Source organism: Branchiostoma floridae, chromosome 9, assembly GCF_000003815.2.
Source record: "Branchiostoma floridae strain S238N-H82 chromosome 9, Bfl_VNyyK, whole genome shotgun sequence".
Classification (NCBI taxonomy): domain Eukaryota; kingdom Metazoa; phylum Chordata; class Leptocardii; order Amphioxiformes; family Branchiostomatidae; genus Branchiostoma; species Branchiostoma floridae.
The window spans coordinates 7,911,152-7,938,496 of NC_049987.1; the positions used below are offsets into that span (position 1 = coordinate 7,911,152).

A 27,345-nucleotide genomic window follows, 5' to 3' on the forward strand; every position below is an offset into this window, starting at 1 on the left:
TGGTGTATCCAGCGATTTTGTGAGCAGTTAAGGCCACCTTCATGCCGAAAATTTTGACATATCAAAAATTTGTGCGATGAGCGATGGTGTTGCATGTTCGTCATCGTAGAAAACTTGGTGAAACATGTTTGTACTGTGCTGGTTCGAATTAAGTTCCTAAGCGGGGAACATGCAGCTCCAGCGTCTTTTCTGAAGATGTGGCATAAGTGTGAACGGTTGGCTTGAGGTTGTCCTTCCCCACATACTATACAGAAAAGTGGCAATGTTATCCGTTTTGGTTTGTGATTTCCACATGAAACAACAAAATTTTAGGAAAATTACTTACAACTGGAGGTGCCAGGGGGTAGTTTTCACTGGGTGGCCAGTCAAGGAAGATGAGCATATTACATGTTGTAGATTATATGGTATAATAAGGTATAGAAATCTTAACGGTGCATTACTTTACAAAGGTTGTAAAACTTCTTGTAGTCTAAAGAATGACATGATATCACTGACTTAACAGTGACCCAATCTAAAACAAAGAAAGCTACAACTTTGCTGTTTCCCGTATTTCTTGTAAAATTAAATGGAAATGGAAGGTTTTTGATGAGAACGCAAAATACCATGTGGCAAAGTAACAACAAAACAAGTTATTCCTAATGCTGACTAGTGCTTATGATTGTGTATGAGAGCAATCATCCTTCTTTTCTGTCCTGGTCAGTATTATCATCACTGATATGAAAGGATACGGAAGAAGCAGGCGGATCTTGAACTTGCCACCTGCCGAAGCAAGAACAATTTTGGTCAGTGTCTTAAATCTTCTATGCAATCAGGCTTATAATGTTAATTTTCAAAATAAGCAAAACTAAACTTGTAACTTTAATGTTGCACTGTGCAAGACTTTTGACCTGTCCATAGACATAATTCCAACACCCACACACTTAATACAGATTGCCCAACAGAGGAGCAACAGGTCAAGTTGAAGTATATGAGTGATTGAGTACTGTAAAAACACTTGAAATCATACACTGGTGTTATCATACAACTGAACACAGTTCTAAACACATGTTTGATACAACTTTATTGTTCTTTAAATACATATGAAATCCGACCTTTATAAAGAGAATCCTCAGGTCCAGGGATGACAGCCTCCCACTCATGCAGGTTGTCTGAAGGCAGCGACACCTGGATACCGAGAGGACAGGACTTCCTCAGGGCTGCAAGCTCCTTCTGTACCCTGTAACGTTACAGCCAGGTAGATGAAAACTTTTCTTTGGTCTGAAGTTCTGGAAAGCCAAACCTCTGCTTGGAGAGTCAGTATGTCCTAACATCTGGTATGACTACCCAACCATTGGCCCAGGCCTGTGTGATATATTCGCTTTGGAAAAATATTAGTATCCTAAGCTCCAATACCAAAAAAAATCTGTTACAATACATTTTTCCTAGTGCCTAGTGCAAGTTTCTACTCTTCACAAACAGTTCTGTTGTCTTTGTTTCTGCTCCTTTTCATCAAGAAGGTTTTGTTTTCACGCCTTTAGGGTTCAATAGAGACCATTGTTTTGCAATACAATGTGTTCCTGCTGTGTAGTACACAGTTGGATCATATTTTGATTTTAATAACAAAGTGCACCGTCTTTCATCAGCATGAATGATTTAGTGACTTGCGTTATGCATCCGCATATCAATGCAAATGTCGGAATTGTTGTTGTCGTTGTTATGTATTCACGGCCACTTTTGAAAAGACAAAGGCGGAAGACACCCCTCTGTTCCCCGGATACAAAGGGCCATAAAAGTATTCAATGAAACTTCTATTCAACAGAAAGAAACAACACTCCAGAAGTTTGAGTCCAGAAGGTAACCGTTACTCACTGGGTGAACTTGATTGATTTTAAAACCATGCTGAGACTCTACACATTATCACTCTTGATTGGTAAATGTAACCAAGCCCTATAAACCTCCGGAGTCCTTGATGTAACCAAGTGATTTTAACCTCCTTGATGTAACTCCACAACTGGTGCTTCCGTTATTATTTTCACCAAATATGAATAGATTGATAATATAAACAGCAAAACAAACTTCAGCCAACCTGGTTGCGAACTGCTTCTCCATCACTCAAAGCCCTGTCTTCAACGTGCAACGCCTTAGTTCAACAAATTAGGAAGAAAAGGAGGAGTTGCAAACTGCTTTTGTTTTCGTGTGAAGACCACATGGGTACTTATACTTTTGGCTAGGGAGGATGTATGACAACGATTATTTATTCTTGCAATTCATGAATGGAATAAAGTTAAATATAGTCTTAACGTATCCATGTACATAGTATTGAGCAGAATTCAATAACATATACTTTTGGATATTTGTTATTGCGATCTTATATAATAGTGAATCTTAAAACCTATCCTCTTCAAATAGTGGATTGGCTCGCGCTCAGAAACCCGCCAACATGCTCCAACATGTGAAACTGATTATTGGAATAGGGAAAGCCCGTTAATGCTGCGTCTATGGGGTTGTGGGGAGTGTGCCAATTTAACTTTAGCGGGGTTAGGGAAGAATTTTTTCATTAAAAGTTACATAACTCAATGAAAATTTTTAATGAGCTTTATACGAATTTATAAAGCTTGCTATAATGACCATCATCTGACGGTGTAATGATATTTTTTTTTATTTTGTTATTGTTGTCTCCCCCCATGACTCCTCACTCTTGGTATATTCGAGTTACCCCTCCAGATTTGATATCGATTGGACAGTCCCTTACACAACAACACTGCTCCACTGATCAGTTCACATCCATTTGTCAAGAGTGCAAGACGTACTTCCCAAGTTTTCCATCCCGTTTACCAGCGACATGGATGGTCCTGATATCTGGCAAATTTTCGTCAGAGGACTAGAGGGAAAAACAAGTATCATAAGAATCCACAAGGTAACTCTATTTACTTTATCTCAAATCACAACGTAACGTTATCAACTTCAAAATATTATGTGGAAGTTTGATCGAGTTTGGTTTGATCGAGTCTGGACGAGCCTGTTCAAACCGGGTGTCATTTCTCGTTGGGAGCCTGTAGGCAGTTGACTTAACATTGGTCACTTTAAAATCCTCGTATATTTTCGTGATGTTAGATCCAGGATTGTAGTAAAACTAGATGTAACGTTTACCTTCTGAATCTAACCTGGCAAACAGTAACAGATTTCCCGCCAAATCTTGCTACGTAGGTGGCCACAGATGGTAATTGTTATGCCGGTTTGAAATTCCTACAAAATTCTCGGACCGATTGAGTCAGCAAACCGTAAAGCAAAGAAAAAATCTCTTACTTGTTTCTCTTGGCTAGTTATCATGCTTACAACATATTTGAACTAGTTATTACGTTACCCCTATAAATACCAAATTATAAAACGGGAACTGAAACGGTCGAACTGAAGCGGGTACTGAGTGAGCTGAGCGGAAATGCCAAGAGGGCCAAGCACCTTGGGAAATAATCTCCAAGCAGATGTAACACGTGATGGCTGTAGCAAGTTACCATGATCACATCAAGATGTTTTCTGGTGCGTTTGTGTGTGTGTGTGTGTGTGTGTGTGTGTGTGTGTGTGTGTGTGTGTGTGTGTTTCTTAACAGCATAACTCAAAAAGTCGTGGGTGGATCTCAATAATACATCATATATGTTGGTAGGTGTTGGGAAAGGAAGAAATTACTGTAACGTTAAATTCATTTTTAAATGCATTTACGATAAAAGTTTGCGGGGATTTAAGTTTGAGGTTGCGGGAAAATGGAGTGTTCGAAGTGGTTTTGAGTTCGTAGTAGCGCCATAGTAGATGTGGACGAGTATGCGCCTCGGCCTTCGGGCTACGGTCGCACCAGAGACGCCATTGAAGTCTTCATCGAAGTGACGATGGACATCCAACAACAGCGCCATACCGTGAAATTAAATGCATTTACACTACTGTACTACTGAAGTCACTTTTGACACTATTGGTGTGATCAACTGTCACTGAAAGAGTGATGTAACCGTATCTATGCACAGCACTACTTTTGAACCATACAGTACATAGAATAGAGAAATGAATGAATGTGAACTAAAAAAATTGTGTCTTGCAAGGATTCGTGTGTCTTCATCATAGCAAGTTCATAACATATTTCATCATTAACAACGCTGTTACGATGTATAGTACGTACATGATTTAGGGGTGGCGTAGACGGCGCAACTAGAATACAGTAGGGAAATATTCACGGTTGTTATGAGTTCGCGGTGAAGCGGCTTATGCGAACACAAAACAACCTCAAAAGTTTCTGCATTTGCAGTAATAATGGGCTCCCAAGCAGGTTTCTATGGATTGGTACTTTCAGTTTAGATATCTCATTTTCTAGACATGCTACATTTGTGATTTATAAGTTGATTTTCATTGATGTGACAGTCTGCGTAGAGTCAAATTAATCTTGCAGGGAGCAACTGTTGATGAATAGGACTTAATGCCACCATATGTTTGGGATAAAAATGCCATTATGATGTCATGACAGTTGGCCTTATAGACATACACATTGTTCTTACAGGATGCCACAGTGGATGAACTGATAAAGAAGATCAGTGCGAAAAACAACATCCCGCCTGAGACCCAGCGTATATTGTACACCACAAAGCAGCTGGAGTATGGCCAGGGGAAATATCTCTCCGACTACCAAATGCAGGATCACTCCACTCTATTTGTCGTCCTGCGGCTGCCTGGAGGCAGTTGTACCCCACAGAATCAGCTGGTTGAGGATGTGGAGATGGTCGATGCACCCAACAACACAAGGGGCAACAACACAGAAGGTAACATTAACAACGCTGGTGGTGACAACACCACATGCAACAACACCGAAGGCAACAACACTGGGAGTAACAACACTGGGGAAAACAACACTGAAAGCAACAACACTGGAGACAACAACACCGGAGGTAACAACACTGGGGAAAACAACACTAGAGACAACACACCACCTCCGCGGAAGACCCTGGACGAGGATGTGGAGACCACCGAAGCTCCTGACATGATCAGCTGGGAGGATGACCCCAACACTCCCCGCGCCAAGATGTCCTGTGGACATGCCATCACCCCAGAGACACTCACCACCTACTGCGAGAGTCTCCTCAGGTAAACTGCTGTCATGCATTCTGTCTGACCATTCAGAGACAATTTTGGCAATTTGATGCCTTTGCAGTGACTCTGCTTTTTCCTTTCAGCTCGTTTTCCCTTTTTTTTGTTTTTTTTAATGATATATTTCTAGTTCAATATGCCATGATTTTTCTAGGTGGCTGAAGTGAATGTGTACTGAAAACAGGGCACATGAGTTTGCAATTTTGCCCACCCATCCCTACTTGTGGAGTTGTTTAGGTTCCAGTAATGTAGCAAACTATAAATAGTATGAACTGTCTTTTCACCCCATCCACCAATCAGATAGAACTTTGTTGACACACTCATGGGAGCAGCTGTGAGTACTTGCGTGGCTTTTGATGTAATCTTATGGGCATTGTCCCATGCTCAACAGTGTTCCTGTCTATATTTCAGTGCTGGGAAGTATGTCTTCAAGTGCCCCTACATCAGTCCAACAGGAGTGTATTGTGGGAAGGAGTGGTCATATCTGGAGGTCCGTCGCCTTGCCGTCCTCACCCTGGATGAGAAAAAGCAGTTCGAGATCAAGATCTCCGACAACTACCTCCGCAAGGGGATGGGCATCCAGGAATGCCCCAAGTGTCACTCCATGTGCGAGCGGGTCGACAAGAAAGACAAGCGTGTGGTGTGTCCGCTGTGTTCGGCCTCGGATGGGGTGGAGTTCCACTTCTGCTGGTACTGCCTGCACGAGTGGGTGGGGAGAAGGGTCGACAAGTGCAACAACGCAGACTGCAACGGGGAGGACAAGCGTCTGAAGATCCTCCGCGAATGCAAGAAGAAGAGCATCGTGGGCGTGTCAAACTGTCCCGCCATCAGGGCCTGCCTGACGTGTGGCATGCTCATCGAACACGACAGGGCCTGCAAGCACATGGTATTATACTGTTATAATACAGTATTTATGTTGTCTGACTATAACTATACACTAGGGATTAGGGCTGCATACCACTGTGAAAAATGATATGATACAGGTTAACAGAGACACAATACCAGTACATATATGTACTAAAATACACCTATCTGTACATGTCTATTTCATGGAGGTTAAATTTTCACTAGCGTCTGTCTGTCTGTGAACAAGAAAACTCAAGAATGGCTGGGTGGATTGGTTTTTATACTTGGTGAGTTGATAGGGTATGATGAAAGCTGGAAACAAGTAGATTTTGGGCCCCCTAGCGGCTTCCCTTGTTTAGAATTATGTCTTTAATCACAGCATCATACTGAACATTTAATGACTTTGTAATGTCCATACAGTTAGAGTGTAACATCCTATCATAGTTGACTCTGTGCCCAATTTGTTTCCTATATGCAGGCCTGCATCTGTGGCCAGAAGTTCTGCTTCATCTGCCTGAAGCCTGCTGTCAGTGGGAGCTACCAGTGCGGCACGTACAACAGCCCGTGTGTGGTCGCCCCCGTGCAGACAACCATCCCTGGGGATAACTGAGACGACCGAGGAACGCAGTTCTCTTATGTTATTGTTCCACATGTCTTCATCCAAAGAGGGACTTCTTATCTACCAAAATTTATTGGAAATATATGTCTAAAAACCTAACCTAAACCTTAAAGCCTAATCAAAAACCGAGAAACACAGTTCTCGTATGTTATTGTTCCACATGTCTTCATCTACAGAGAGACTTCTCATCTACCAAAATTGATTGGAAATATATGTTTCTATTAAAACCTAAGTTCAAAATTTGGGTCCAAACAATCAATGATTTTAGCCTCCTTGTTACATACCAAAAAGAATAGCTGAAAATTTCTTCAGTAGCATTTGCCTCATAAGTTTTTATTTTTGCACTGTATTGTTGGTACTAGTACATTTATGTTTTATAGTGATTTAGAGTTGTTAAATTTGCTTTTACCATTGAAAGAAAACCATAAGAATTCTGAAGTGAGAAAATCAGTTAGCAAATAGATCTCTTGTTGACTAATTTCAAACTTAAAACTAATGTTTCTTCATCTGCTGTACCAAAAAAAGGACCCTGTCCCAGTTTGCTCTTAAGTCCTAAATTGTGTTGACCTTGTCGTTCCGGTAACATTATGAAGTGTATTGGTTCTTGTTAATGCCTGTTTTCCCTGTTATTAAATGGTAGATACTGTCTGCAGTTGCATGTTTATTGCACTATATACAGTATTAGGTAAGCTAAAGCACGCCAAGGCTGAAGCATGATGCTTTTTTGTTAGCAAGAACATGTAGTACAATGTGGCTACAGCTTATGTGTTAAAGTCAACCACACCGAGTCACCACGGCTCTTCTCCATCAATGATTTGGGTTCTTTACATGCAGAGGTTTGATGCTCCCTAGTACATGGGACTTCTGTAGCCTCCTAGACAACATTGAAAATCGCGGACCAGTGCCAAAAGAGCTGCCCACACAAAGACCACCCATCCCTCAGACATTGAATGTCTGAGGGATGGGTGGTGTTTGTGTGGGTGTCTGAGGGATGGGTGGTGTTTGTGTGGGTGTCTGAGGGATGGGTGGTGTTTGTGTGGGTGTCTGAGGGATGGGTGGTGTTTGTGTGGGTAGCTGAATGTGTGAGGGATGGGTGGTGTTTGTGTGGGTAGCTGAATGTCTGAGGGATGGGTGGTGTTTGTGTGGGAAGCTCTTTTGGCACTGGTGGCCCCTCTCCAGGTCCCCCCAAAAACAGTCCCGTTCGGAGACTGTTGCAGAGGCTCGGACTTCTGACTTCAACATCAAAAATTGTGAATGCAATCTCTTATAACGTATCAAGCTAGGGCTGACTCGCTGGATTCAAACTCTGTACCATAGATCCATGGAATGTGATCCAGGTGTCCAAGCAGTGGGTTTGCATTATTGCTCGTGCCATTAGACTCCCTTGCAGTCTTCGGGAAAGGGAGTTTCTCGCTATCACGGCAAACTCCCTTCCACAGCAAACTCCCTCAGTAAACTCCCTTTCCCGGCACAAGAGAGCATGGCCAACGTTAAAAATTGCGGACCAACGATCCGACCAACGACTGCAAGGGAGTTTATCGTGCCATGGGGACAGGCACTAATTATAAAATGTGTAATACATATTCTAATAGCCAGTGTATAACCTGAAAACCGTCACTGTTTGGGGCACGATATGGACTACTTATACCGGAGAGTAATAGGGAAGCTAGGAGCATGATTGCAGTGTGCAGTACAAACTGGCTCTCAGTGGACTGGTGCACGTCATTCATTGGTTTCCCTTTCAGCACCAGGGACAGGTATGTCATTGACGGATGTTGTTTTGTTTCGTCTCGCTAGATGGCGCTTAAGTGCGTGGGAAGAAAGTAAGTGACGAAAAAAATGCTTGTGGCTCAAAGACTCTGTGAAGTGGCAGATTGAATACGACACACAACGTTAGATATTTTTACCATCAAATAGATTGTAACAACATAATTAAATCCTCTACAATAATTGAATAAGCCTAGAAATCTCCAAAGCACAATTAGCGAGTAAAAAAACAATACAACATTGAATCTTACAATCAGTAGATTGTACTATTGTACTAACAAACTTATATAATAAAATTGTGTATATTTATTTGGAAACCTGTTATAACCGCCCTTTGGTGTAGCAAACCAGCTGCGTATTGACTACGAACTCCGCCAACATAAATCGAATTACAAACGGGAGTATGTGCTATAGATCCGAGGAAAGTTGTCGGACGCTACTGCCATTACAATTACAGTGTGGATGACATTGGGATGTGCAACATTTCCATCGACAATTGTCGTCAAGACTAAGTTTTAAGCTTGTTTTCTGAACGTGGCCTAGATCTGTTGCCGAAACCAAGTTAACAGCTGATTTTCTGAACACATGGCCTAGGTCTGACTCCCTTTTCTCTGTGCCCTTGGTATCTCCCTGTGCACACCTGCAGATTTAATGTAATTTGGACTGCCTCTTCTACCACAAGTCACAACACCGGGACCGAGCTAGTGGTCTGAGAACTTCATCTTGTTCTTGGATTTCCCTTCCTCAGTTGCGCCATGGAGGAAGATATGGATGGTGAGGGCACTGGAGACCATGTTCCGCAACAACGGGACCATGAAGTGTCGCCGCGAGGAGACCATGCGCCTCAGCAAGGGGGTCATTCGCCGCAAAACGAGGAACATGTGCTGCACGACCTTTCGCCGCCAGACGAGGACCATGGACCTCAAGACGGGGATCATGGGCCTCAAGACGGGAATCATGCGTCACAAGACGGGGAACATTCGCCGCAGGACGAGGAACATGGGCCACAAGACGAGGAACATGTGCCGAACGATGGGAGCAGTGAGGAGTCTGGTGGGGGCGGTGGCAACCGAATGTGGCAGGTTTTCGTCGTGGGTCTTGAGGGAAAAACAACTACTATAAACATCCATAAGGTATTTATGAACTCTTATATTCCTAATGTTATTGATTACGTAGACTGATACGTTGTTTGTTTTGGGGTTCCATTGGGGTTCGTCGACAATACTTAAACCCAGCTGCAGCCTTCAGGGTGGGACCAGCATCCATCTGCAGAATGTTAACCAGCTGCAGGATCGTAGAAAATTTACATCATAACCCTCAAATCTGTCTAGCAGTGTTTCCCGCCAAATCTCATTACATCAAGGATTGACCTAAATATTCCGAAGACGTCGGACCAACCAGGATAGAGTTAGCGAAAGAATTTTGGCGGAAAGGTGGTCTGAGTGCAAAATGAGTCTAATTTCTAAAAATGGGACTAATACAAGCTTTTGATTTAATGTCATACTAATTATAATTTGAATCATCCGACGACCATGTTGGCGGGTATTAGCAGTAGCATCTTCGTTTGGTTAACAGACGTACACTGTAGTCCAACATGGCGCAATGAAAAGCCTGTATACGAGCGATCGCTGTTGTTGTTTATATCCGGGGTAATGGACGACTGGTTCCTACCAGGACGTCGGTAAATTGGATTAAAAATTGATATTCAAAGTAGTAGATCAAATTACTGGTTAAAATGTAAATGAATATCTGCGTCGCCGTGACAGCATAGCGATCGCTCGTACTTCGAAACAGAGGGGTGATTCATTTGTTCTGGCTGCTGGTTGTTTCTTTTCAGGCAGTTTACGTCTGTCTTTGTTATAGATTCTGCATTAAGATAGAACAGAAAAGATAGCTATTTTTGTGGTAGACTTTGGCACTGCATTACAATACGGTAAAAATGTCCAAATTGTTTTTTTTATTTAGATACAAAATAGAAATAAACGGACGAGGACAAAGTGACGGCGGACTCAAGTTACATTCAACTTATATTAGCGCCGCCACTTATACAAGAATTGAAAATAATAAATTATACAGGACATTAATAAATGGATAATTACATTGTTGTAATTGTTGTTGTTTATTTGCCCTTAAAATACTAAATACATACAAATGAGATGCATGTTTATAACACTGAAAGGGAGACCGGAAGCTTTTGTTTATGTAAAGGCCACCCTTTATCAACTTACATTGTAGAACAATTCAAATCAATTAAACAAAAGATAGGAATATGGGCGATCAATATATGTAACAATACAGCGAGAAATTTCCATAACTTTGGTAATCATGCATGCGTATGAGTTAGAATTGGAGTTTATACTACTAATTCTAGTAGTAAAAAGGAAACACAAACTACATTAGGGAAATTTAGGGTTATTCTTAGAATCAGCTTTATCGTGACTCTTGAATATAGCAAAAGAGGGACACATTACTGAAGTTGTTCAAACCCATGGGACCCTAGCCTGGGTACCATCCGATTTCTACCGGGACTTCTACTTTTTTTCAGGGTAGCGAGTGTAAGGAGCCCCGGTAGAAATCGGATGGTACCCAGGCTAGTGGGACCCGTGTACACGATTGACTGTATTAGTGTCTGTTCATGCAGGATGCCACAGTGGACGAACTCATCCGCAAGATCAGCCGGAGGAACGGGATCCCGCCCGACGCGCAGCGCGTCCTGTACACCACCAAGCAGCTGGAGTACGGCCACGGGTACCGCCTGTCCCACTACAACATACAGAACCAGTCTGTTCTGTTTGTCGTCCTGCGGCTGCAGGGTGGCAGCAACGCTGATGTCTCACAGAATACACCGGAGGAGAATACCGATTTCGACGCCCCTAGCATGACCAGTGGGGACGGTGACCCCGACACTTCCCCCCTCAGGATGTCCTGTGGGCACACCATCACAAAAGATAAGCTCTACACCTACTGCCGTGATGCTCTAAGGTAAACATTTATTATAAACAATTGTCAACCAATAATTGGTATATGTTACATGTAAAATGCTACCACCTTTCGCAGACGTTCTGCGTGCGGAAGGCGCTTATTGGTAGGACCAAGAAGGTCTATAGCTAAGTTAAGCAATGTCATAATGAGTGAAGTGTAGATAATATCTCCGGCATCCCATCAAGATTGATTACGTCTGTACGTGTGTAATCCATTATGAATGAATAACTCAACGTGCACAAACGCTGAGTCTGTATGTAATTTAGTTCAGTACTTGTGATTTTACTCTAAAGCATCAACTACTTTTTTTCTCGAGCATTGATACCTTTGCTGATCACTTTGCTATCAACGTTTCAGAGCTGGGAAGTACATCTTCCAGTGCCCTCACATCAGTAAAACAACAAGAGAGCATTGTGGGAAGGAATGGACTTTTCGGGAGGTCCGTCGCCACGCCGGACTTACCTTGAAACAGAGGCAGGATTGTGAATTCGCCATCTCCGAAAACTACCTATTTGAGGGTATGCCATCTATGGGAATCCAGCGGTGCCCCAGCTGTCAGTCCTATTGCGAGCGGATCAGCAAGTACGGCAAGCGCGTGGTGTGCTCAAACTGTTCGATACATTTCTGCTGGTACTGCCTGCGTGAATTCGATGGGAGAGGTGCCGACGACTGCGGCAATCGCGACTGTAGATCGGAAGACAAGCGTCTGAGGATACTCCGCAAGTGCAAGCAGCGGTCCATCGTGGGAGTGGCGAACTGCCCTTCCATCAGGGCCTGCGTGGCGTGCGGCATACTCATCAAGTACGACAAGGCCTGCAAGCACATGGTACGCTATTGTGATGTTACTTAAGTCATACTGTAGCCTCCTTCACAGACTTCGGGGAGCGACGGCCTTTATTTCTTGAGGGAGCGCTAATTCGCGGTTTTCAGCATGGGCTAGTGTTGTGGTGCCGTAAAACTCCTTTCCCGGCATAGAGAATGTTAGCTCTTGTTGAAAAATCGCGAATCAGAGCTCCCCAAAAAATGAACGCCGTCGCTCCGAAAGTGTCTGCAAAGGAGGCTAGTTGTATTGGAACATAATTCTTATAAGTTACTCTATCACATATATATGTTACTCGCTATCCGTTACCTCCACGGTACATTTGACATAACGCTGTCCTATAGATATGTCACATAGATTCAACACCTTGTTCATCCACAACACGCCTTCAGTGTTGTAATGTCTTTTAAAAGCCTGAATGTTCGGTGTCTTTTGTACAGATTAATAGTATATTCTATGTCTCTTATTCCACTGTACCCAGACCTGCATGTGTGGCCAGAAGTTCTGCTTCATCTGCTTGGAGCCTGCTGTCAGAGGAAAATACCAGTGCGGCACGTTCAACAGCCGTTGTGAGGTCGCCGTTGTGCAGAAAACCATCCCGTCCATGGGAGGTACTGTGCAAGCGAGGGCTGGGCGGCCGTCAACTGGGGAAGGCTAGAGGGACGGGACAAGCGAGGGCTGGACGGCCGACAAGGAGGGAGGAGATAGGGACAGGACAAGCCATGGCTGGGCTGTCGACAAGGAGAGATGAGAGTGGATGGTCGACAACAGGGGAGGAGAGTGGGACTGCGCCGAGTGTGGAAATGATTGATGGAGTGTTGATAGAGGCATGGGAACGCGACGGGGAGACAGGACAAGTGAAAACTTAGGCGTGGACACTGCAGGGGAAGGCTAGTCTCAGACCTCCTCCGGTTTGATCAAGATACGCTCTGCGTAAACAGACTAAGTTACTATCAGGTCAAGTCAGTGGTTGATTTCAGCACCAGGGACAGGGCTATTCTATACGACGGCTGGAGTTTTGTTGCTGGTCGCTAGGCGGCACCAGCTTATTGAACTCATCACAGTTACAGCCACTGTTGTTTTTCGTTTCAGATTTATTTCTTTTGTTCAGTTTATATCGCTTCTGTTGTCCTCCATTCTCCTTCCCTGAGAACATAGAACGATCTGTGTATTTTCGAGTAACTGACACCTGATGACATCTGGATGAAGTGCCCTCGAAAAGAATAAAGCCATGGCAAAACTTGGTTGATAACTACAACTGTTCCCGCCCTTCATTTCTGTCAGTTCCCGATCTCATTATTTGAGGATATCAAGAACCCCCGTCTTAAATCGACTGCTAAGAGAAGTCCTTGAAAGATGCTAGCTCCACGCGTCTGGGTATCTATGTATGTTGATACACGAAAAGTGCGATTATACTTGTCTTCTCACCAGTCAGCAATCAGGCTGTCCAGTCTCATGCAGTGCCGCGCCGGTGTATTCTATTAATTTCCGTTGCGAGTTTTATTCACCAATTTTTGAACAACCACTGTTAGTCATATTTTTTCGTCGACGTAATATAGCGCTTGAAGCCATCGTGTCTTTCCGTCCCTATGTTACCACGAAACAAAGTTACGACCCTTTTCGTCCCGAGACAAATTTGTGTCAACAGAACTTTTGACACGGTCCCCCTAGTGTATCACATAAACAAATACATGAGTGCTCTAACATTTGTGTGAACGTAGCTCATTGTTTTTCGCTTTGCTTTACTTAAGGGTGCGACTTGTTTACAAGAGGATCTACAGGCTACGATTACTGAACAATTTTCGGCGACGTAATTTCACCCGTGCGTTCCTGGGTGATCCCCATCCGACCAGAATACCCACGCCTGCGGGAGGATCAAGAAACACACAAAATGCACTCAGAGAAAGAGAACCTTAAAATCACGATCGGGCGTTTTGTTTGACGTGTGTGCTATTCAATTAAGCCTGTGTGCACAGTTCTTCGCGAGCTGTAAGCTCTGACTGGGTAATAATTTGCGATAGTATCAAAGTGTCAACATGCCCTATTGTACTGCTGATGGAGTGAACTTGTTAACATACTCGGTGTTGGTCTGTCTTTATTTCTGATCTGTATAAAAAGACCTTGGAAGAGTGCCAATGTCTGTAGGCTATGTGGTTGCGTCGCCAGGACATGTGTCAGGAACACACAAACAAACTAGACAGAAGGTGTAGGATCCAAACGTCGTCCAGATGAATGGGGATTGTTAACAAAACTGAGAGCGCTTATATACACGGCAATTTCGTGATCCCTCCATTTATGAAACGGTCCGTACCCAGCACCTGGGGCATCTTCAGCTCACCTGAGGTCATGGGCCCTAAAGCAGCTTAGTGGCCTTAACGCCAAAATCCAAACGTCACAAAGGACAAAGGACAGCTTACATACTCCCCACCTCCGCCCGCGTTTTTGTTTCCCCGCTCACCTAACTTAACGGTGTTACTACGGACTAGACCTGGCTGGAGACTAGTTGCCTGCGTTACGTCTGGAGGGAAACAGAGAATTCAAAGTCTGTAGTCCGTAGCCGGTGTGACAGGCAATGGTGAAAGATATGCGTGTTTGCTCAATGCGCCATACGGCGGAGATGTCTGGGTGAATAGAGAGGGGGACAGGATACCATTGGCAATATTTATGGACCATAGACGAAGTCACGGAGTGGCGATTTGTTTTAGTTTTATATGGGCCGTGATAAACCTTTGGTCGTCGGACACGATTGCTCTTCTGTGAGGCAGCCAGTGTTTTCGATGAACAACCAAAAACACTGTGACTGTGATCAACCGTCACGTGTACATCGATTGGTGACACAGGTCGCCTAGGTGAGGCTGCCTGAGGCGTTCCCAACGGTTACGGTACATTGGTAAATAGCTGGAACAGGGAAGTGGCTATGGCACAGGCTGGGCTCGCTGCGCCACAGCTGACGCTACCTGTGGTCGGGATGGGCGACAGAAGACGCCAGGACGCCGATCCCGCTTACAGAGTTACCGGCGTTAAACTACCGCGGGTTGTGGACGATCGAGTGTTTCTTGTGAAACGAAGCACACAACAAAGGACAGGTGGAAAGCAGGGAAAGTCACCGCTGCCAAGCGACCCTGGCACCAAGAACAGGACGGCGTCGTTCTCCAAAGTGCTGAAACCTCTGCGTGTTGCTTATTCGCGAAATTCTGAGGCAGAAGTGAAACCTGTCCGCTTCGGACACTGGGGAAGTGCGGAGGGTCAGCTGAAGCGGCCGCGGGGAGTGGCGGTGACGAGCTCCGGCCAGATCTACGTCGTCGATGCGGGGAGCGAGCAGATCCAGGTGTTCAGTCCGGAAGGAGAGTTCATCCGACGGTTTCTCACGGGCAGGGGCAACACCAGGTCAGACCCGTGGGGCATAGCGGTGTTTCACCACGGCATCCTCGTCACCGACGCCGAGGAAAGTGTCGTCAACGTCTTCAGGAAGAGCGGCCACTACGTCGGACAGTTCGGCAAGGGCATCCTGCACAGACCGTGCGGCATTGCGGTGGACCCGAAGACGGACACGATATTTGTTACCGACAGGGAATGTGTGAAAGTCTTCCGCGGGGAAAACGGGGTGCTCATGAACATGTTATACTTCTACGGTTGCGCGAACCCTTATGGATCTTATGTTGACTTCAAGTATCCGTTACCGTACCATGTTGCAGTAGACAAGGGAAACGCTGTGGTGTCCGACTGGAGAGAACACTGTGTGAAAGTTTTTGATATTGAGAATGGCGTCCTCATAAAGCGGATAGGGGCACGAGGGGCTCGGGTAGGAGGCCTTGAGCACCCCCGTGGAGTGTGCTTAGACCGGACTGGTAACGTTATTGTCGCGGACCATGGTAACAAACGTGTTCAACTTTTCGATTGTAGGAAGGGGTACGGGTTTGGACGGTACGTGGCCACCGAGGCAGACGGGGTGCGCTCCCCGGAGGACGTCGCGCTCGTGCCCGACGGTAGGTTCGCTTTGACCGATAGCGATCGGCATTCCGTGACCCTTATCGGCACGGGCCTGGGCACAACCACCACATCATTGGACCACCTTTTCTACAACGCTTCGTCTAGAGAAAGATCCGCCAACCATTTTGTCTCCGACTCCTGTCAAGAAATTACTGACAGAGAAGATGTGGACTTAGACTAAAACCAATCCATCGCCTTATCACTATATTAGTAGTAACTAATAATCTTGCTTTTGTTCAGTCAATGTATACTGATATCCATCGTTTCCCGAGGCTATCACTATTGAATACTATTGCAGATCCAATGATTACGAACCTCTGCCACGCCTGATTTTAAATCTTCGCTTCACACTGTGTTCTTGTTCTGAAAGCACACGTAACTTGTAGTTTACAGCTTAACGACTTCACAGGTGTGTGAACCGGAAATTGGGACGCTTAAGAGTGACGTTTAGTGTTGGATTGTGAAACAGTAAGTCTTTGCTGAAACAATTTTTCAAAGACGCACGCAAACCCAAAATCATTCATGACGAGTTTTTCATGCTCACAACATGGTCAGTAAAATGCACGTATCATTGCTAATATTGCAGGGTAGTCTCTCATAAACATTAAAAGAGCAAAAAGTTTCTCTATTCATGTTGCATTTCTGTCACCCCAGGGCAAGTAAAATGGCAGCAACGCCAGCCCATGGGAAGTCTTACAATGCTGTCCATAACTTTGGAACTTGATTAAGAAGAACCTATCTACGTATATTCGAGACTTGGATATTGTCTTTTCGATGTAGTACTTCAGCTGCTCAGCACATGGTCAAATTTACAAACCGCCATCAGGTCTAATTTTGGCAGGTGCACAAACACAGTAATCTGTTATTCCAAGTGATAATCATGTCTTAAGACTGGATTTGTGGTCTTAAGGCGTTATTCCCACGCTCTATAGCAACCGTAAGCTGCGGAGGGAAAGGAACTTCAAACAAATTCCACTTTGCAGAGCGGTCCTATAATCACGTTACTGGGAGAAAGTCACTTGTCCGTGTAGAGCTCATAATACCAGTACTCTGTATCTTGTGCACTAAATGTTGTTATGTTTCAGAGTATCACTATGTGGCCGGTGCAGTCGTTACTACCACATACATGTACTAGTATATTATGTTTGCACACTGCACTAAACAGGCGCCAATAAAACCATCTGATTGCCTACAAACGACCTAATTTTGTTACACTGTCCACAAACACAGCAGCCACGGTATCTGATGCATTCCGGTTGCTATGTGCTTTTTGATAGATGTAACCTTAGGACTATATCAGCTGAGCAGTTTGTGTACTTAGCATTATTTATTGTGGGAAATCATTAATATATTTTAAAGAATAAGGTAAAGGAGATGTGGATACTGTATAAAAATCTGCAACAAATTCCACTGCTTCCTGCGATTTTTGCTATCCCCATCCCAAGATTGAAACTTCCCCGTTAATTGAGTGCATATTAGCCTGATTAAAGTGAGCTTATCACCTGCTCAACATCCGCCAGCCGGTCAAGTTACAGTCAAGGACAGCAGAGTTTGCATTACCCAGACTGTGCAGATATTATCCATGTTACATGTATTTGCTACTCTTCAACTTCCAAGCAGAGGTCTCAGCCAGAGTTAAAAGTGGCAGCAATTTTTTTTTCATTTTGTTCCCTCTGTCCCACATTATCATCATGCATACAATTTCAAATTGGAGAGGTACATTAGACAAAGTTTTTCCGAGATGACCTGTCATTCATGGCAGACATTAAAGCACACCCACTACTAACTCCCAACCAACACAGCCACCTTCTCATTCTTGATGGCCCATCCCAACACACACACATGTAGACAAATACTCGTACTCAGAAACACACAAACTCTTCTCCATTATGTACATAACACCCCCAATGACCATCACAAATTCACAATGCAGGAATGTTCTTTATTTGGGAGCTGGACAGCAATAACAAAAATGTTCTCCAGCTCTCAACTTAGACATGTGTGGCTGACAATGGTACCACTTCTTTTACATTTGAACATTCTCATGAAGAATGGCAATAACAAAAGGTTTAAGACATAAAAATAGGACCAAGTACTATCCTACAGAGCAATGCTGTCTCATTATGTACCCCTATCAACTATCAGTATGATCCAGAAGTGTAGTACAATCTTGGGGCTTTCCATGACTAAAAGTATCATAGTTTTACTTTAATAACCAGATAAACTGAAAGTTCCTAGGCCGAACTAAATCTTCCACCTCCCTTCTGAAAGACTATCAAGCTGTACAGTCAATAGTGGGATAGGGACTCCATGCAGTACATCAAGGATCTGCCAGAGACAGGGTAGTCCAGTTCAACTACCACAAAATCCTATCTGAAAACATTAACAACTGATACAGCCCTCTAGTTTGCTGGAAAGATTAGTTTTAGTTTGACAGTTCACCGAAACGTTTTGGAGCACACATAAATCGTACAATACAAAATGAAGGGTTGATGTCTACAGAAAAGTACAAAAGAAGCTCCAGTCCTCATTTTGCGGCAGTTGCAAGTGGGTTGCGGAGCACCAGGATGACGGAGTCGCCTCGTAGGAACATCTTGGAGATGTAGCGATCCTTGTTAATGGGTTTGGACTTCTTCTTGCCTTTTCCCGTCTTTGGCACCTCTGTCCACATCTCTTTTACGTTCTCTAGGACCATGTTGCAGTGTCTGTGGAGAAAGGAAAACAACAGATTGTTTTGTGTGCAGAAGTATTCACACAAGCTATACAGCACTTAGATCAGGAAGCAGTATGAAGGAAAGCACAACTGTGTAATTATGAGAGATCACCACTTTTGTTTACATCCAGGCCGAGGGTATTACATGACTGACAGGTAACATGATGTTAGCAGATTAGATTACTACTTAAATGATATTCATATTTAATCAGCATATGAAATTAATCATCACAAACATGTAGATTTAATTTATTTATATTTTTGTCTGCCACCTGCATTTTGCATATCACTCACTGCTTCACTGTTACATGATTTACAATTAAAAGTAAAAGATTATAATACTTTTTGATCATCCCATGTGGAATGTCTCTCAAAAACTGATTTTAGTCGTTATGATGAGGTGTGAACAAATGAGCTAAGCAACAAGACTGTACCTGTCAAATGCCTTGACTCTGGCCAGAAGTTTCTTGTTGTTCCTGCAGTTGATAAGGACCTGAGTGTTGTTCTTCACAGACTGGGTCAGCACCGAGAGGGGGCCTGTTGGAGGTCGGGATTTACACGTTAATCAAGAAATACATTTGTACATTTGTATCAGGATATTCTTATACAATAAGCCATCTACCAGACATCAGAACACGTGTGATGATAGGAATTCTGGGTAATATGTCATACATGTAGGTACTCTCATGTCCCTAATAAACGTACCGGGACGTTTATTTTTTTCAGCCTCACAATCCACCCGGTACGTTCTTATTTTGGACGGTACGTTTATTTTTTTCTGAAAATTGGGGATTTGCTAAGCTAGGACCCTCAAAGAATTGAAGTTTTTGGGGTTTCTGCCCATATTTTTTTGCTCAAAATTCACTATTTGTCGGGCGAAACAGCGCGGATTTCCCCGCGTTTTGACCCGCGTACGCGGTACACTTTCAGTGATTTCGTTCCATCTCGCTATGACGCTACGAAGTAAATGTTGTTCTTGGGGGAAAATAAGACACCGCACTGACGTTTTGAAATACAATTTTTACATAAATAACTTTACAGTCTCTGTTTACATCGTAAACCAGCACCTTGCACGATAAATTTCCGGTCTTGTGGTGCCATGCTCTTTCGTCAGCGAGGCGGAAGAGTGATTCGTTCACATAATAAATACTGGACGTAAAAATAACAACTATAAGTTCGTTTCCCTTGTGATATGAGTTTTGACGCCGCATATTCTCCAAAACGGCAGGAATTCGTCGGTAAAAACAGCAAGTTCATAATCATTTCTAAGCTTCAAACCGCCACAAACACTTTCCTCTGTAGATGCATGTGCCATTATGCCGAGAAGGTCACGTCGAAATAAACTGTCTGTATGTAGGCTTATTTCTCCGGCAAAAATCAGCCTTAGTCTAGGTTTCACATAAAAAAGTTTCATGTAATAGATTTTAATCGTTTTTATACCGTAATCACTGTATTTCATGCTACACATGAGAATTCTTTTTGCGACATTTTACCTTGGAAAAATGGAGTCGCCCACTGACCCCTAGTGACCTTGTTTATCTGCTGCTGACGCCATCTTGGAAAATTACCGGAGACGGAGATTTCCATTTTTGTCCCGCGGAATACGAAAATTGGGACAGCGTACATGCATTTCAAGAACCTAAAACATCAGATACATGAACGGACGGTCTATTTGTAAAATCTGTCCATATGGTCTTCCAGTTTGCACAGATATGACGATGTAGAGTGCAAAGAGTCTGAGACGAGAAAAAAACGCCGCGTGAATTCAACACCACTTTGGTGGGAAAACTTCGCATAAAATCACATAATTTTGTATAATGTTTCTTTATTCAACGTTTCCTTCGTAAATCGTCTAATTTGAGCCTACATTTTGTTGATGTAGTGCAGAAATTGAAAAAAGTGAACCCCGCCAGTCGAGCCGCGCCGGTGACCGCTATCGGCAGTGTTGGCATAGCGGCCGGACCGAAAATCGTCTGGCCGCGACCGCATTCGACAGGTGACCGCTATAGACTATTTCTTAATGATTAGGTAAAAAATCCAACGGACCGACGAAAACTGACCGAAATGGCCAAGTGGCCCCTATACTCAGGTTACTCATAAGGCAGGTTTCACTGTACCTTTTATTACAAAATGGAGAAAATATCATAATTCGAACAAGATATCTGTTATAGTTCTTCAGCTCATTATTTATACAACTGATGTGGTTCTTAGGCATAAATAAATAAAAAGAACCTACCTGCTTATCATCTTCTTTTCTTTGGACAGAAGTAGTATGGACACAGTTAAATACTTGTCAATTTGGTAATTTTCCGGGGGGTATGTTTATTCCGGGGGGTATGTTTATTAGATATTGAGGATTTGTCCGGGGGGTATGTTTATTCCGGAAGGTATGTTTATTAGGGACATGAGAGTAAAGGCCCCGAAAAAAAAAACAGTCCTTGTCTCGACTATTTAAATAGATTTGCATAACAACACGTAGACTGGTTTTATTTTCCTTTTTGGGGCCTTTACCTTTGACACATTATGCTACTAGGCTAGAATTCCTATTGCTGGACATGTGTTCTGATCTCTGTGAAAGGGCATTTATCTTTATGTTTTATAACCTGTTATAAGCCAAGGTCATAAAACAAAACAAGTGGTCCTACGCACACATTGCCCTGGCTTCTGTGTGTATATATGAAGCATAAGGCGGTCCACACCTGTATGGTTTTTTGTTTCAAATCGTGCTTTGTTTCCGACTCCCAGCAGAGCATGCACGTTCGCCCCCCTCCCCACCTCGCGTATTTCCCACCTGTGTTGAACTCTTCCTGTTCCCTCTGGGCCAGCTCCTCCGGAGTCATCTCACTCTTGGGCTTCGACATCGTTGATCAACAATGTTCTAGCTGCCAAAAACTTGTAAATATTCCCTCCAGTTAAGGAGAAATGTTGTGATACTGAGCAAAAATTCAGATCAACGTGACGCGCGCGTCACTTGTTCCCAGCATGCCCTAACCTGTCAAGATCGCATAGGCATCTCAAGTTTTGTGTTGGTTAATGTAGTAAATAGTTCACCTGAAGGCCTTTAAAGTGTAGTTCATTTGAGAGAATGAATATTTTCTGTATTACTCTATATATTGGTGAATTTTTATCACAAAATTTTGTAATATTTTAGTGTCTCACCAGTGATTCTATCATCAGCTAATTTTGGAGGCGCTTTGTGATCTTCCCAAAACATCGCTCTCGCGAGACTTCGAATTCCCAGACGAAATAAATATGGCGGCCAAACATTTGGCGGCTTTTACAAACGATCGTCATGAAAACTGCTAATAAAACACAAACAGGAGGCTATTTGGGACTTAAACTGTGTTCACAATGCCAAAGAAGAGGACCAAGTCGGGAAAGGGCACCAAAAGGAAAGGTGAGTTTGTATTGTTACGCAAAAACAACCCTCAAATTCCGACAGCCTATACACTTTTGAAGACCAGAGAAGTATGAAAAAATGAACAACAAGTTCCATACTATGAGATGTCAATGTTGTTTGTTGTTCTATGATCCAAGACGGCAAGAGGTTTTGAAAATCATAAGGTGTAAGGTAAGGTAGTGTGCTTTACTGCACATCTTGGTACAAAGGTTTCCATGGGACCCGGGAGCCTCAGCTCCCCCCCCTACTTTTGCCCCTCGCGGGGTCATTTGGGGGTATCCCATGCAGATGCAGATGATAAATTTTGTATCACTTGTCACAGTATTCACAAATGAATAAGTTTATCTTCCCTAAATGCATGCATGCAGTTGGTTAGTTTAGTCAGATTATTCTGTTATAGTGTTAACATGTTCTTGTTTCTTCCAATGACTGACAGTGCACAGTGATGACATCTCTCCATCCACCAGCCTCCCCCCGTTAGTGGATGGTCAGGTCCGATGTTTACTGAAAGTGACTGTCAGTAAAGTCATCTGGACTGTACCAACCCCTCCAGAGGTGGGATATGTCAGGCTCAAGTGGTGGGGAGAACAAACAGATGGCAATATTTTCAGGTAAACATCTGATTTGGTGATATTTCTATATGGAGTAACGCCTGTCTTCAGCATCAGCTGGTTGTATTACCCTGATGGACTGAAAACTTGACACACCTTTGCACATCTATGGTAGCTGTAACTAACAGTGTAAATGTTGTTTAAAGCTGGCTATTGAGGGTGCCCCGCCCCTACATTTCTTGGTCATTGGTTGCAATGAGTCCCATGTTTATAAATAGCATAGTGATTGACTGAGTTTTAGAAAATTGCTGTGACTTGCTATTTCTTAATCATTTTGCCTTTTGAACAGGCCTCTTGATGTGAAGAACCCAAAGAAGGACATTGTGAAGTCTACCTGCAGATATCCCATCAGATGTGGACCCAAGCAGTTCTCAGCTTACCTCAATGATATCCTTTTAATGTTAGGTTCTTATTCTGTTTATGGACATTCTGGTTGATATAAAATGATTGATCAATATTGACAGTGTTAACCCACAGAACATATAGATCTGACAGTCTGCTATCAAGTTTAAAGTAGTAAGGGACTGACTGAGTGAACGAGTCAGTGTGAGTGAGTGAGTGAGTGAGGTTAAGAGTTAGTGAATGAGTGAGTGATAGGCCATAGCCCTGGTAATGGAACTATGCAATGGGTAATGTAGGGGGCAAGTGACACATTTTAAATACGGACTACCATGAGACCTTGTGTGTACCATTCTGATTGTGTTGTCATTGTACCTAATTAATTACCTCTCCCATGCATTCCCAATTTTTTCCCAACATGCGAAGGTTTCTGTCTTACATTCAGTGCTACTTCGACATTGAAACAGTACAATAGTTATACATGTACCTCTGTATATGACTGTATACTTCTCCTGTTATATGAAGTTACGAATCATTGGTCATAACTGGCAATTGTATTCCCTAACAATACTTACATATGGCATCAATGGTGTTAGAAGTCCTCAGCGGCTCTGACCAGGTGCCTGTTGGACGTGCACAAATCAACCAGATAGGACAGCTGGGACCCAACAGGCCCATCAATGGGTATGTTTGGTTTCCTTACGTTTTGTATTAGACATTGTTATGATTTATGATAATTGTAAAACTTTAAAGAAAGAAGATGTTGCATCACTTATGATGTAGTATGTGGTTATTACAAGTGGGTAAACTTCCTGCCCAGTGTGCTAACTGCTAAGTAAGATATGGCTCTGTTTTGCTTGAAATGCTCACATTACGTTCTTATATCCCTGCATTTAGTAGATAGACCTGTAGATACATAATTAACCATGCAACATGTTTTGGCCTTTTCAGGTTCTTTTCTGTGTATTCACCAGAGCCTGCCAAGATTGGAGAACTTCATGTGTCTCTCATTCTGGAGTCTCTATTAGGTAGGAAACAGTAACACAGGAGCTGATTTGGTCAAGATTATTGAGAGTCAAGGATAGATATATCATAGATACTTACTGATTTGGAGTTTTTAAGATAATTCATTCTTGATTCCTTGTGTTTTAGTGATGTACCTTCTATGACTTCTAAAAGTTTTGATAGCATTACTTATACTTTAGTTATAGCAATTCGATAGACAGAAATGTTTTCATTCAACATTAACATTATTCCCTACATTTCTGTATTTCTTACAGCCACATATGATAGCTCAGGATCCGTCCCCACCACAGACATGAGTGTGGATAGCCTGGACCCAGGACAGCTGTCAGGCACACATCGACCCTCCACTGCCCCTCAGCCCATCCCAAAGTCTGTCCTAGCTGGATCTAGTGATGACCCCTTTACCTCTCCTGCAGTCGGAGTGAGTATTTTTGTTTTAATTTTCTGTTGAATTTTTTGTTAGAGATACTGTTGAAGATTGTTACTTGGAAAGCCTTGTCTCAAAAGTCCAAGGAACACAGAATTTTACTGGTCTGGCATAAAGGACAAGTCAAAAGTTATAACCTAGTCTTTTGTGTTGGGAACATTTGGTACAGGCAAAAAGGTCTTGGCAAGAGACCCATAAATTCAACTTTGTAAGCCTGTGTACTGTACATATATAACATGTTTATTGCTCTGTTAGACTAAAGCCTAAGATTGTGAAAACCAATGCTTTGTCCTTTATCACTATCAGTCTCCACCACTGCCTGTGCCAGCTTTCATTTTCACACAACTTGAACATGAATGTCCTTGTCATCTGTTTACATTGCAGCATGTCAGATCAGCCACCCTACCCTCTGACATCGCTCGCTCAGCACACAGCTCCAGTGATGATGTGCGCACACCCAGAGGAGTAGACTCACAGTTGTACAGGAAACATCCCAGTCAGACCGGCCCCAGCAGCTCTGGTTATGATAGAGATGGTAACACAGCGTTACAGGAGACATTGGGAGAGGCTAGGCCAAGGAGAGGGGAGTCTGTGAGTGGGACATCTCTCAGTGATGGCTCCAAAGTGGATGATAGCAGTATCAAAGGTATGACAGAATGCTAGGCAGCATGTCCTTAACTTTTCCACTGATAATTAATGTGCAGGGTCTTGTAAGAATACTTCATAAGATAGTAATTGTTTCTAGTCGTCAAGTCAAATTCTACCAAGTGTATAAGATTAAGAGAAAGTTAAGGCAGGTGAGAAAAAGATACATTTTAGAATTATTCTTTTGAAACTGTGTACGTACATGTATGGAGTTGCAAAAAGGTAAAAGCTGGTTGTTATCTGTTTGGATGCCATCTTTCTTCACATTGTCTTCCATAATAGAACAAACCTGGAGGTTGTTTGGCCTAAGAATTGCTGCTAGGCAGGCAGCACATTGGCATTAGATTACAAGGCTTACAACTTTGATAGTTTTTCACATGAATATTGCATGTCTTTTTGCCAATTATGATACAGAAGCATTATGGTTCAAGTGTGAAAATGTCTGTTTTTGTACCCTAGCCCCCATTCCTGGAGACCTGATCTCAGAGCTGCTTGATCGCGGCACCAGGCTGAGAGATGCCATGGTCAAGGCACAGGTACAGACAGAGGTGGACCTCATCAGCAACAACAAGCAAGAAAAGCAACACATACCAGACAGTGTTAGAGACCATGAAAGAGCTGGCGGAAACCTTATGCCTGGAGTAGACAGGTAAGATTTGAAGTATGGGAGATGATGCGCATGGATGGAAGTCTTTTTCCTTAAAGAGAAGTTTTGCAGCTTTTGCAGCTTTTTCCAGACTTTAGTCTTACCATAATATTTGTCAAAATAACTAACAATTCACAATATAGATACTGTTTTTTTACTGTAGGTGATACAAATGGATTAGGTTACTCATGCCTTACATGCCCAGAAAAATGTTTTTTTAAACAATTACCTCCCTGCTCAGAAGAGATACAACAGCTGGACAGCTCCTCAAGCAGATACTACGGGCGGAAAAAGATGGGAAGATTTCCACAACAGCTGATTCTGATGATGAAGACATTGAGGGAAGGGCTGTGGATCTGGTGTTTGGTATGTCATGTGGTACTCTCTCACATTCTGTTCACTACTTTAACAGGAATAGCCAAAATAAATGGACACTAAATTTACCCAGATATGTCTCTCCTTGTTTATAGATTTGTCAGTACTTTAATCATGTAATCCATATCTTTGTTATATTTGTATGGCCCTTACCTCCTCCCTCATGACCTAAATGAAAAGAGGCCTGCAGTCAGATTTGGACTTCTCATGAATGAATAAGGGTTCAAAGATAAACAAACAAACCTACCGTCTAAAATGATATTTTTCCTACCCAATTAAAAAAGTACCAAATTGAATATCAATCCCATAGTCATTAGTAGAATATTATAAGTCTAGCATTAATAATTCTACCTGCAGGTGACAACTTGCCAGACATCAGTGCCCTGAAGGTTTTGGATGACTCTCCTGGTTCCAGCATCTCCTTCGATACTGATAACAGTGACCCTGGTGACCCCATACATGATGAGAGCCTGCTGAGGGACCTGTTCTATACAGGAGTGGTAAAGCAGATTTACTGTTCTGAATGATCAAGTCTATTTACATATTATTATCATATAGCCAGATGGAGTTGGCCAATCAGAGGCCCCCATTTCCCATGGGTTATCAGGCCGTAACCTCAAAAGTGGTCAGTTATTAGAATAACCGACCACTTTTTGGACCGCACCATTATACAGGGGACAGTCATGAATTTTTTTGTACTGTTGTTTGTGTGTAAACCGTGCATAACTGTCAAAAATATTATGATTGATTGGTTATGTTAATTGGGGCTCCACATGGGGAATATATCGATACTTGAAAAGGAATTATGCTGATTTTACACATTTTCATTATTGCTTTCTAACGTGATGAAGCCGGTACCTTCCTAAATCACTTTGTATATACGTACTTTGTCGTGCCCATGTGAAAAGGCTCTGCATGGGGGGGTACCAGGACTCCACTTAATAGTTTGTATTGCAAATAAGCCACATGTTGATGCTGATATGCTATCTCACCAACAGATGATTAGTTAAAATTATAGTTAAATGATGATGATGAA

The 27,345-nt window shown here is 42.9% G+C and overlaps 6 protein-coding genes across 8 annotated transcripts in view; 4 read left to right on the forward strand and 2 right to left on the reverse strand.

The window, feature by feature from the left end:
- Window positions 1-2,224, reverse strand: part of LOC118423124 (ubiquitin-conjugating enzyme E2 D4-like) — a 3,515-nt gene extending 1,291 nt beyond the window's left edge. The window contains exons 1-4 of one of the 2 annotated variants that reach the window (XM_035831129.1): window positions 2,066-2,224; window positions 1,092-1,216; window positions 729-759; window positions 326-353 (exon numbers count right to left, since the gene is read on the reverse strand). In XM_035831129.1, the coding sequence (XP_035687022.1) occupies window positions 326-353; window positions 729-759; window positions 1,092-1,216; window positions 2,066-2,088 (207 nt within the window). In that variant the 5' untranslated portion in view covers window positions 2,089-2,224. Of the gene's footprint in view, window positions 1-325; window positions 354-728; window positions 760-1,091; window positions 1,217-1,848; window positions 1,893-2,065 lie in introns of those variants that run through there. The other variant, XM_035831128.1, reaches the window with a different exon arrangement.
- Window positions 2,225-2,708: 484 nt separating this feature from the next.
- LOC118423097 (uncharacterized protein DDB_G0292642-like) lies at window positions 2,709-7,216 on the forward strand. The gene is made up of 4 exons (XM_035831087.1): window positions 2,709-2,896; window positions 4,520-5,100; window positions 5,515-5,989; window positions 6,428-7,216. Exons 1-4 carry the CDS (start codon window positions 2,822-2,824, stop codon window positions 6,557-6,559), a joined length of 1,263 nt encoding a protein of 420 aa, XP_035686980.1. The 5' UTR covers window positions 2,709-2,821; the 3' UTR covers window positions 6,560-7,216.
- A 523-nt stretch (window positions 7,217-7,739) lies between these two features.
- LOC118423094 lies at window positions 7,740-13,835 on the forward strand. Its single transcript, XM_035831080.1, has 4 exons — window positions 7,740-9,468; window positions 10,977-11,317; window positions 11,675-12,143; window positions 12,619-13,835. Exons 1-4 carry the CDS (start codon window positions 9,091-9,093, stop codon window positions 12,793-12,795), a joined length of 1,365 nt encoding a protein of 454 aa, XP_035686973.1. The 5' UTR covers window positions 7,740-9,090; the 3' UTR covers window positions 12,796-13,835.
- A 1,219-nt stretch (window positions 13,836-15,054) lies between these two features.
- Window positions 15,055-16,308, forward strand: LOC118423046 (tripartite motif-containing protein 2-like). The gene has a single exon (XM_035830941.1). The coding sequence runs from the start codon at window positions 15,055-15,057 to the stop codon at window positions 16,306-16,308; it is 1,254 nt and encodes a 417-aa protein (XP_035686834.1).
- Window positions 16,309-18,048: 1,740 nt separating this feature from the next.
- LOC118423127 (probable small nuclear ribonucleoprotein Sm D2) lies at window positions 18,049-21,846 on the reverse strand. Its single transcript, XM_035831133.1, has 3 exons — window positions 21,632-21,846; window positions 19,275-19,377; window positions 18,049-18,832 (listed from the first exon to the last, which is right to left on the reverse strand). The coding sequence occupies exons 1-3, from the start codon at window positions 21,699-21,701 to the stop codon at window positions 18,655-18,657; spliced, it is 351 nt and encodes a 116-aa protein (XP_035687026.1). The 5' UTR covers window positions 21,702-21,846; the 3' UTR covers window positions 18,049-18,654.
- A 138-nt stretch (window positions 21,847-21,984) lies between these two features.
- The window catches only part of LOC118423065 (C2 domain-containing protein 3-like), a 40,480-nt gene continuing 35,119 nt past the window's right edge, over window positions 21,985-27,345 (forward strand). Inside the window, exons 1-10 of one of the 2 annotated variants that reach the window (XM_035830972.1) lie at window positions 21,985-22,237; window positions 22,677-22,851; window positions 23,141-23,238; window positions 23,766-23,874; window positions 24,142-24,218; window positions 24,471-24,637; window positions 25,028-25,289; window positions 25,748-25,937; window positions 26,176-26,300; window positions 26,667-26,809. In XM_035830972.1, coding sequence (XP_035686865.1) covers window positions 22,192-22,237; window positions 22,677-22,851; window positions 23,141-23,238; window positions 23,766-23,874; window positions 24,142-24,218; window positions 24,471-24,637; window positions 25,028-25,289; window positions 25,748-25,937; window positions 26,176-26,300; window positions 26,667-26,809 — 1,392 coding nt within the window. In that variant the 5' untranslated portion in view covers window positions 21,985-22,191. The remainder of the gene's footprint in view (window positions 22,238-22,676; window positions 22,852-23,140; window positions 23,239-23,765; window positions 23,875-24,141; window positions 24,219-24,470; window positions 24,638-25,027; window positions 25,290-25,747; window positions 25,938-26,175; window positions 26,301-26,666; window positions 26,810-27,345) is intronic. The other variant, XM_035830973.1, reaches the window with a different exon arrangement.

What these genes read in the sequence shown, in the direction of transcription:
- LOC118423046 (XM_035830941.1), top strand. Translation starts at nt 15,055, where the DNA reads ATGGCACAGGCTGGGCTCGCTGCGCCACAGCTGACGCTACCTGTGGTC.
- LOC118423097 (XM_035831087.1), top strand. Translation starts at nt 2,822, where the DNA reads ATGGATGGTCCTGATATCTGGCAAATTTTCGTCAGAGGACTAGAGGGA. An exon ending in TACTGCGAGAGTCTCCTCAG is followed by an intron (nt 5,101 to 5,514) that starts GTAAACTGCTGT and finishes TCTATATTTCAG; the next exon opens with TGCTGGGAAGTATGTCTTCA. An exon ending in ACAGGGCCTGCAAGCACATG is followed by an intron (nt 5,990 to 6,427) that starts GTATTATACTGT and finishes TCCTATATGCAG; the next exon opens with GCCTGCATCTGTGGCCAGAA.
- LOC118423094 (XM_035831080.1), top strand. Translation starts at nt 9,091, where the DNA reads ATGGAGGAAGATATGGATGGTGAGGGCACTGGAGACCATGTTCCGCAA. An exon ending in CTACTATAAACATCCATAAG is followed by an intron (nt 9,469 to 10,976) that starts GTATTTATGAAC and finishes CTGTTCATGCAG; the next exon opens with GATGCCACAGTGGACGAACT. An exon ending in TACTGCCGTGATGCTCTAAG is followed by an intron (nt 11,318 to 11,674) that starts GTAAACATTTAT and finishes TCAACGTTTCAG; the next exon opens with AGCTGGGAAGTACATCTTCC.
- LOC118423127 (XM_035831133.1), bottom strand. Translation starts at nt 21,701, where the DNA reads ATGTCGAAGCCCAAGAGTGAGATGACTCCGGAGGAGCTGGCCCAGAGG. An exon ending in ACAGGAAGAGTTCAACACAG is followed by an intron (nt 19,378 to 21,631) that starts GTGGGAAATACG and finishes GACCTCCAACAG; the next exon opens with GCCCCCTCTCGGTGCTGACC. An exon ending in AGAGTCAAGGCATTTGACAG is followed by an intron (nt 18,833 to 19,274) that starts GTACAGTCTTGT and finishes CTTTCTCCACAG; the next exon opens with ACACTGCAACATGGTCCTAG.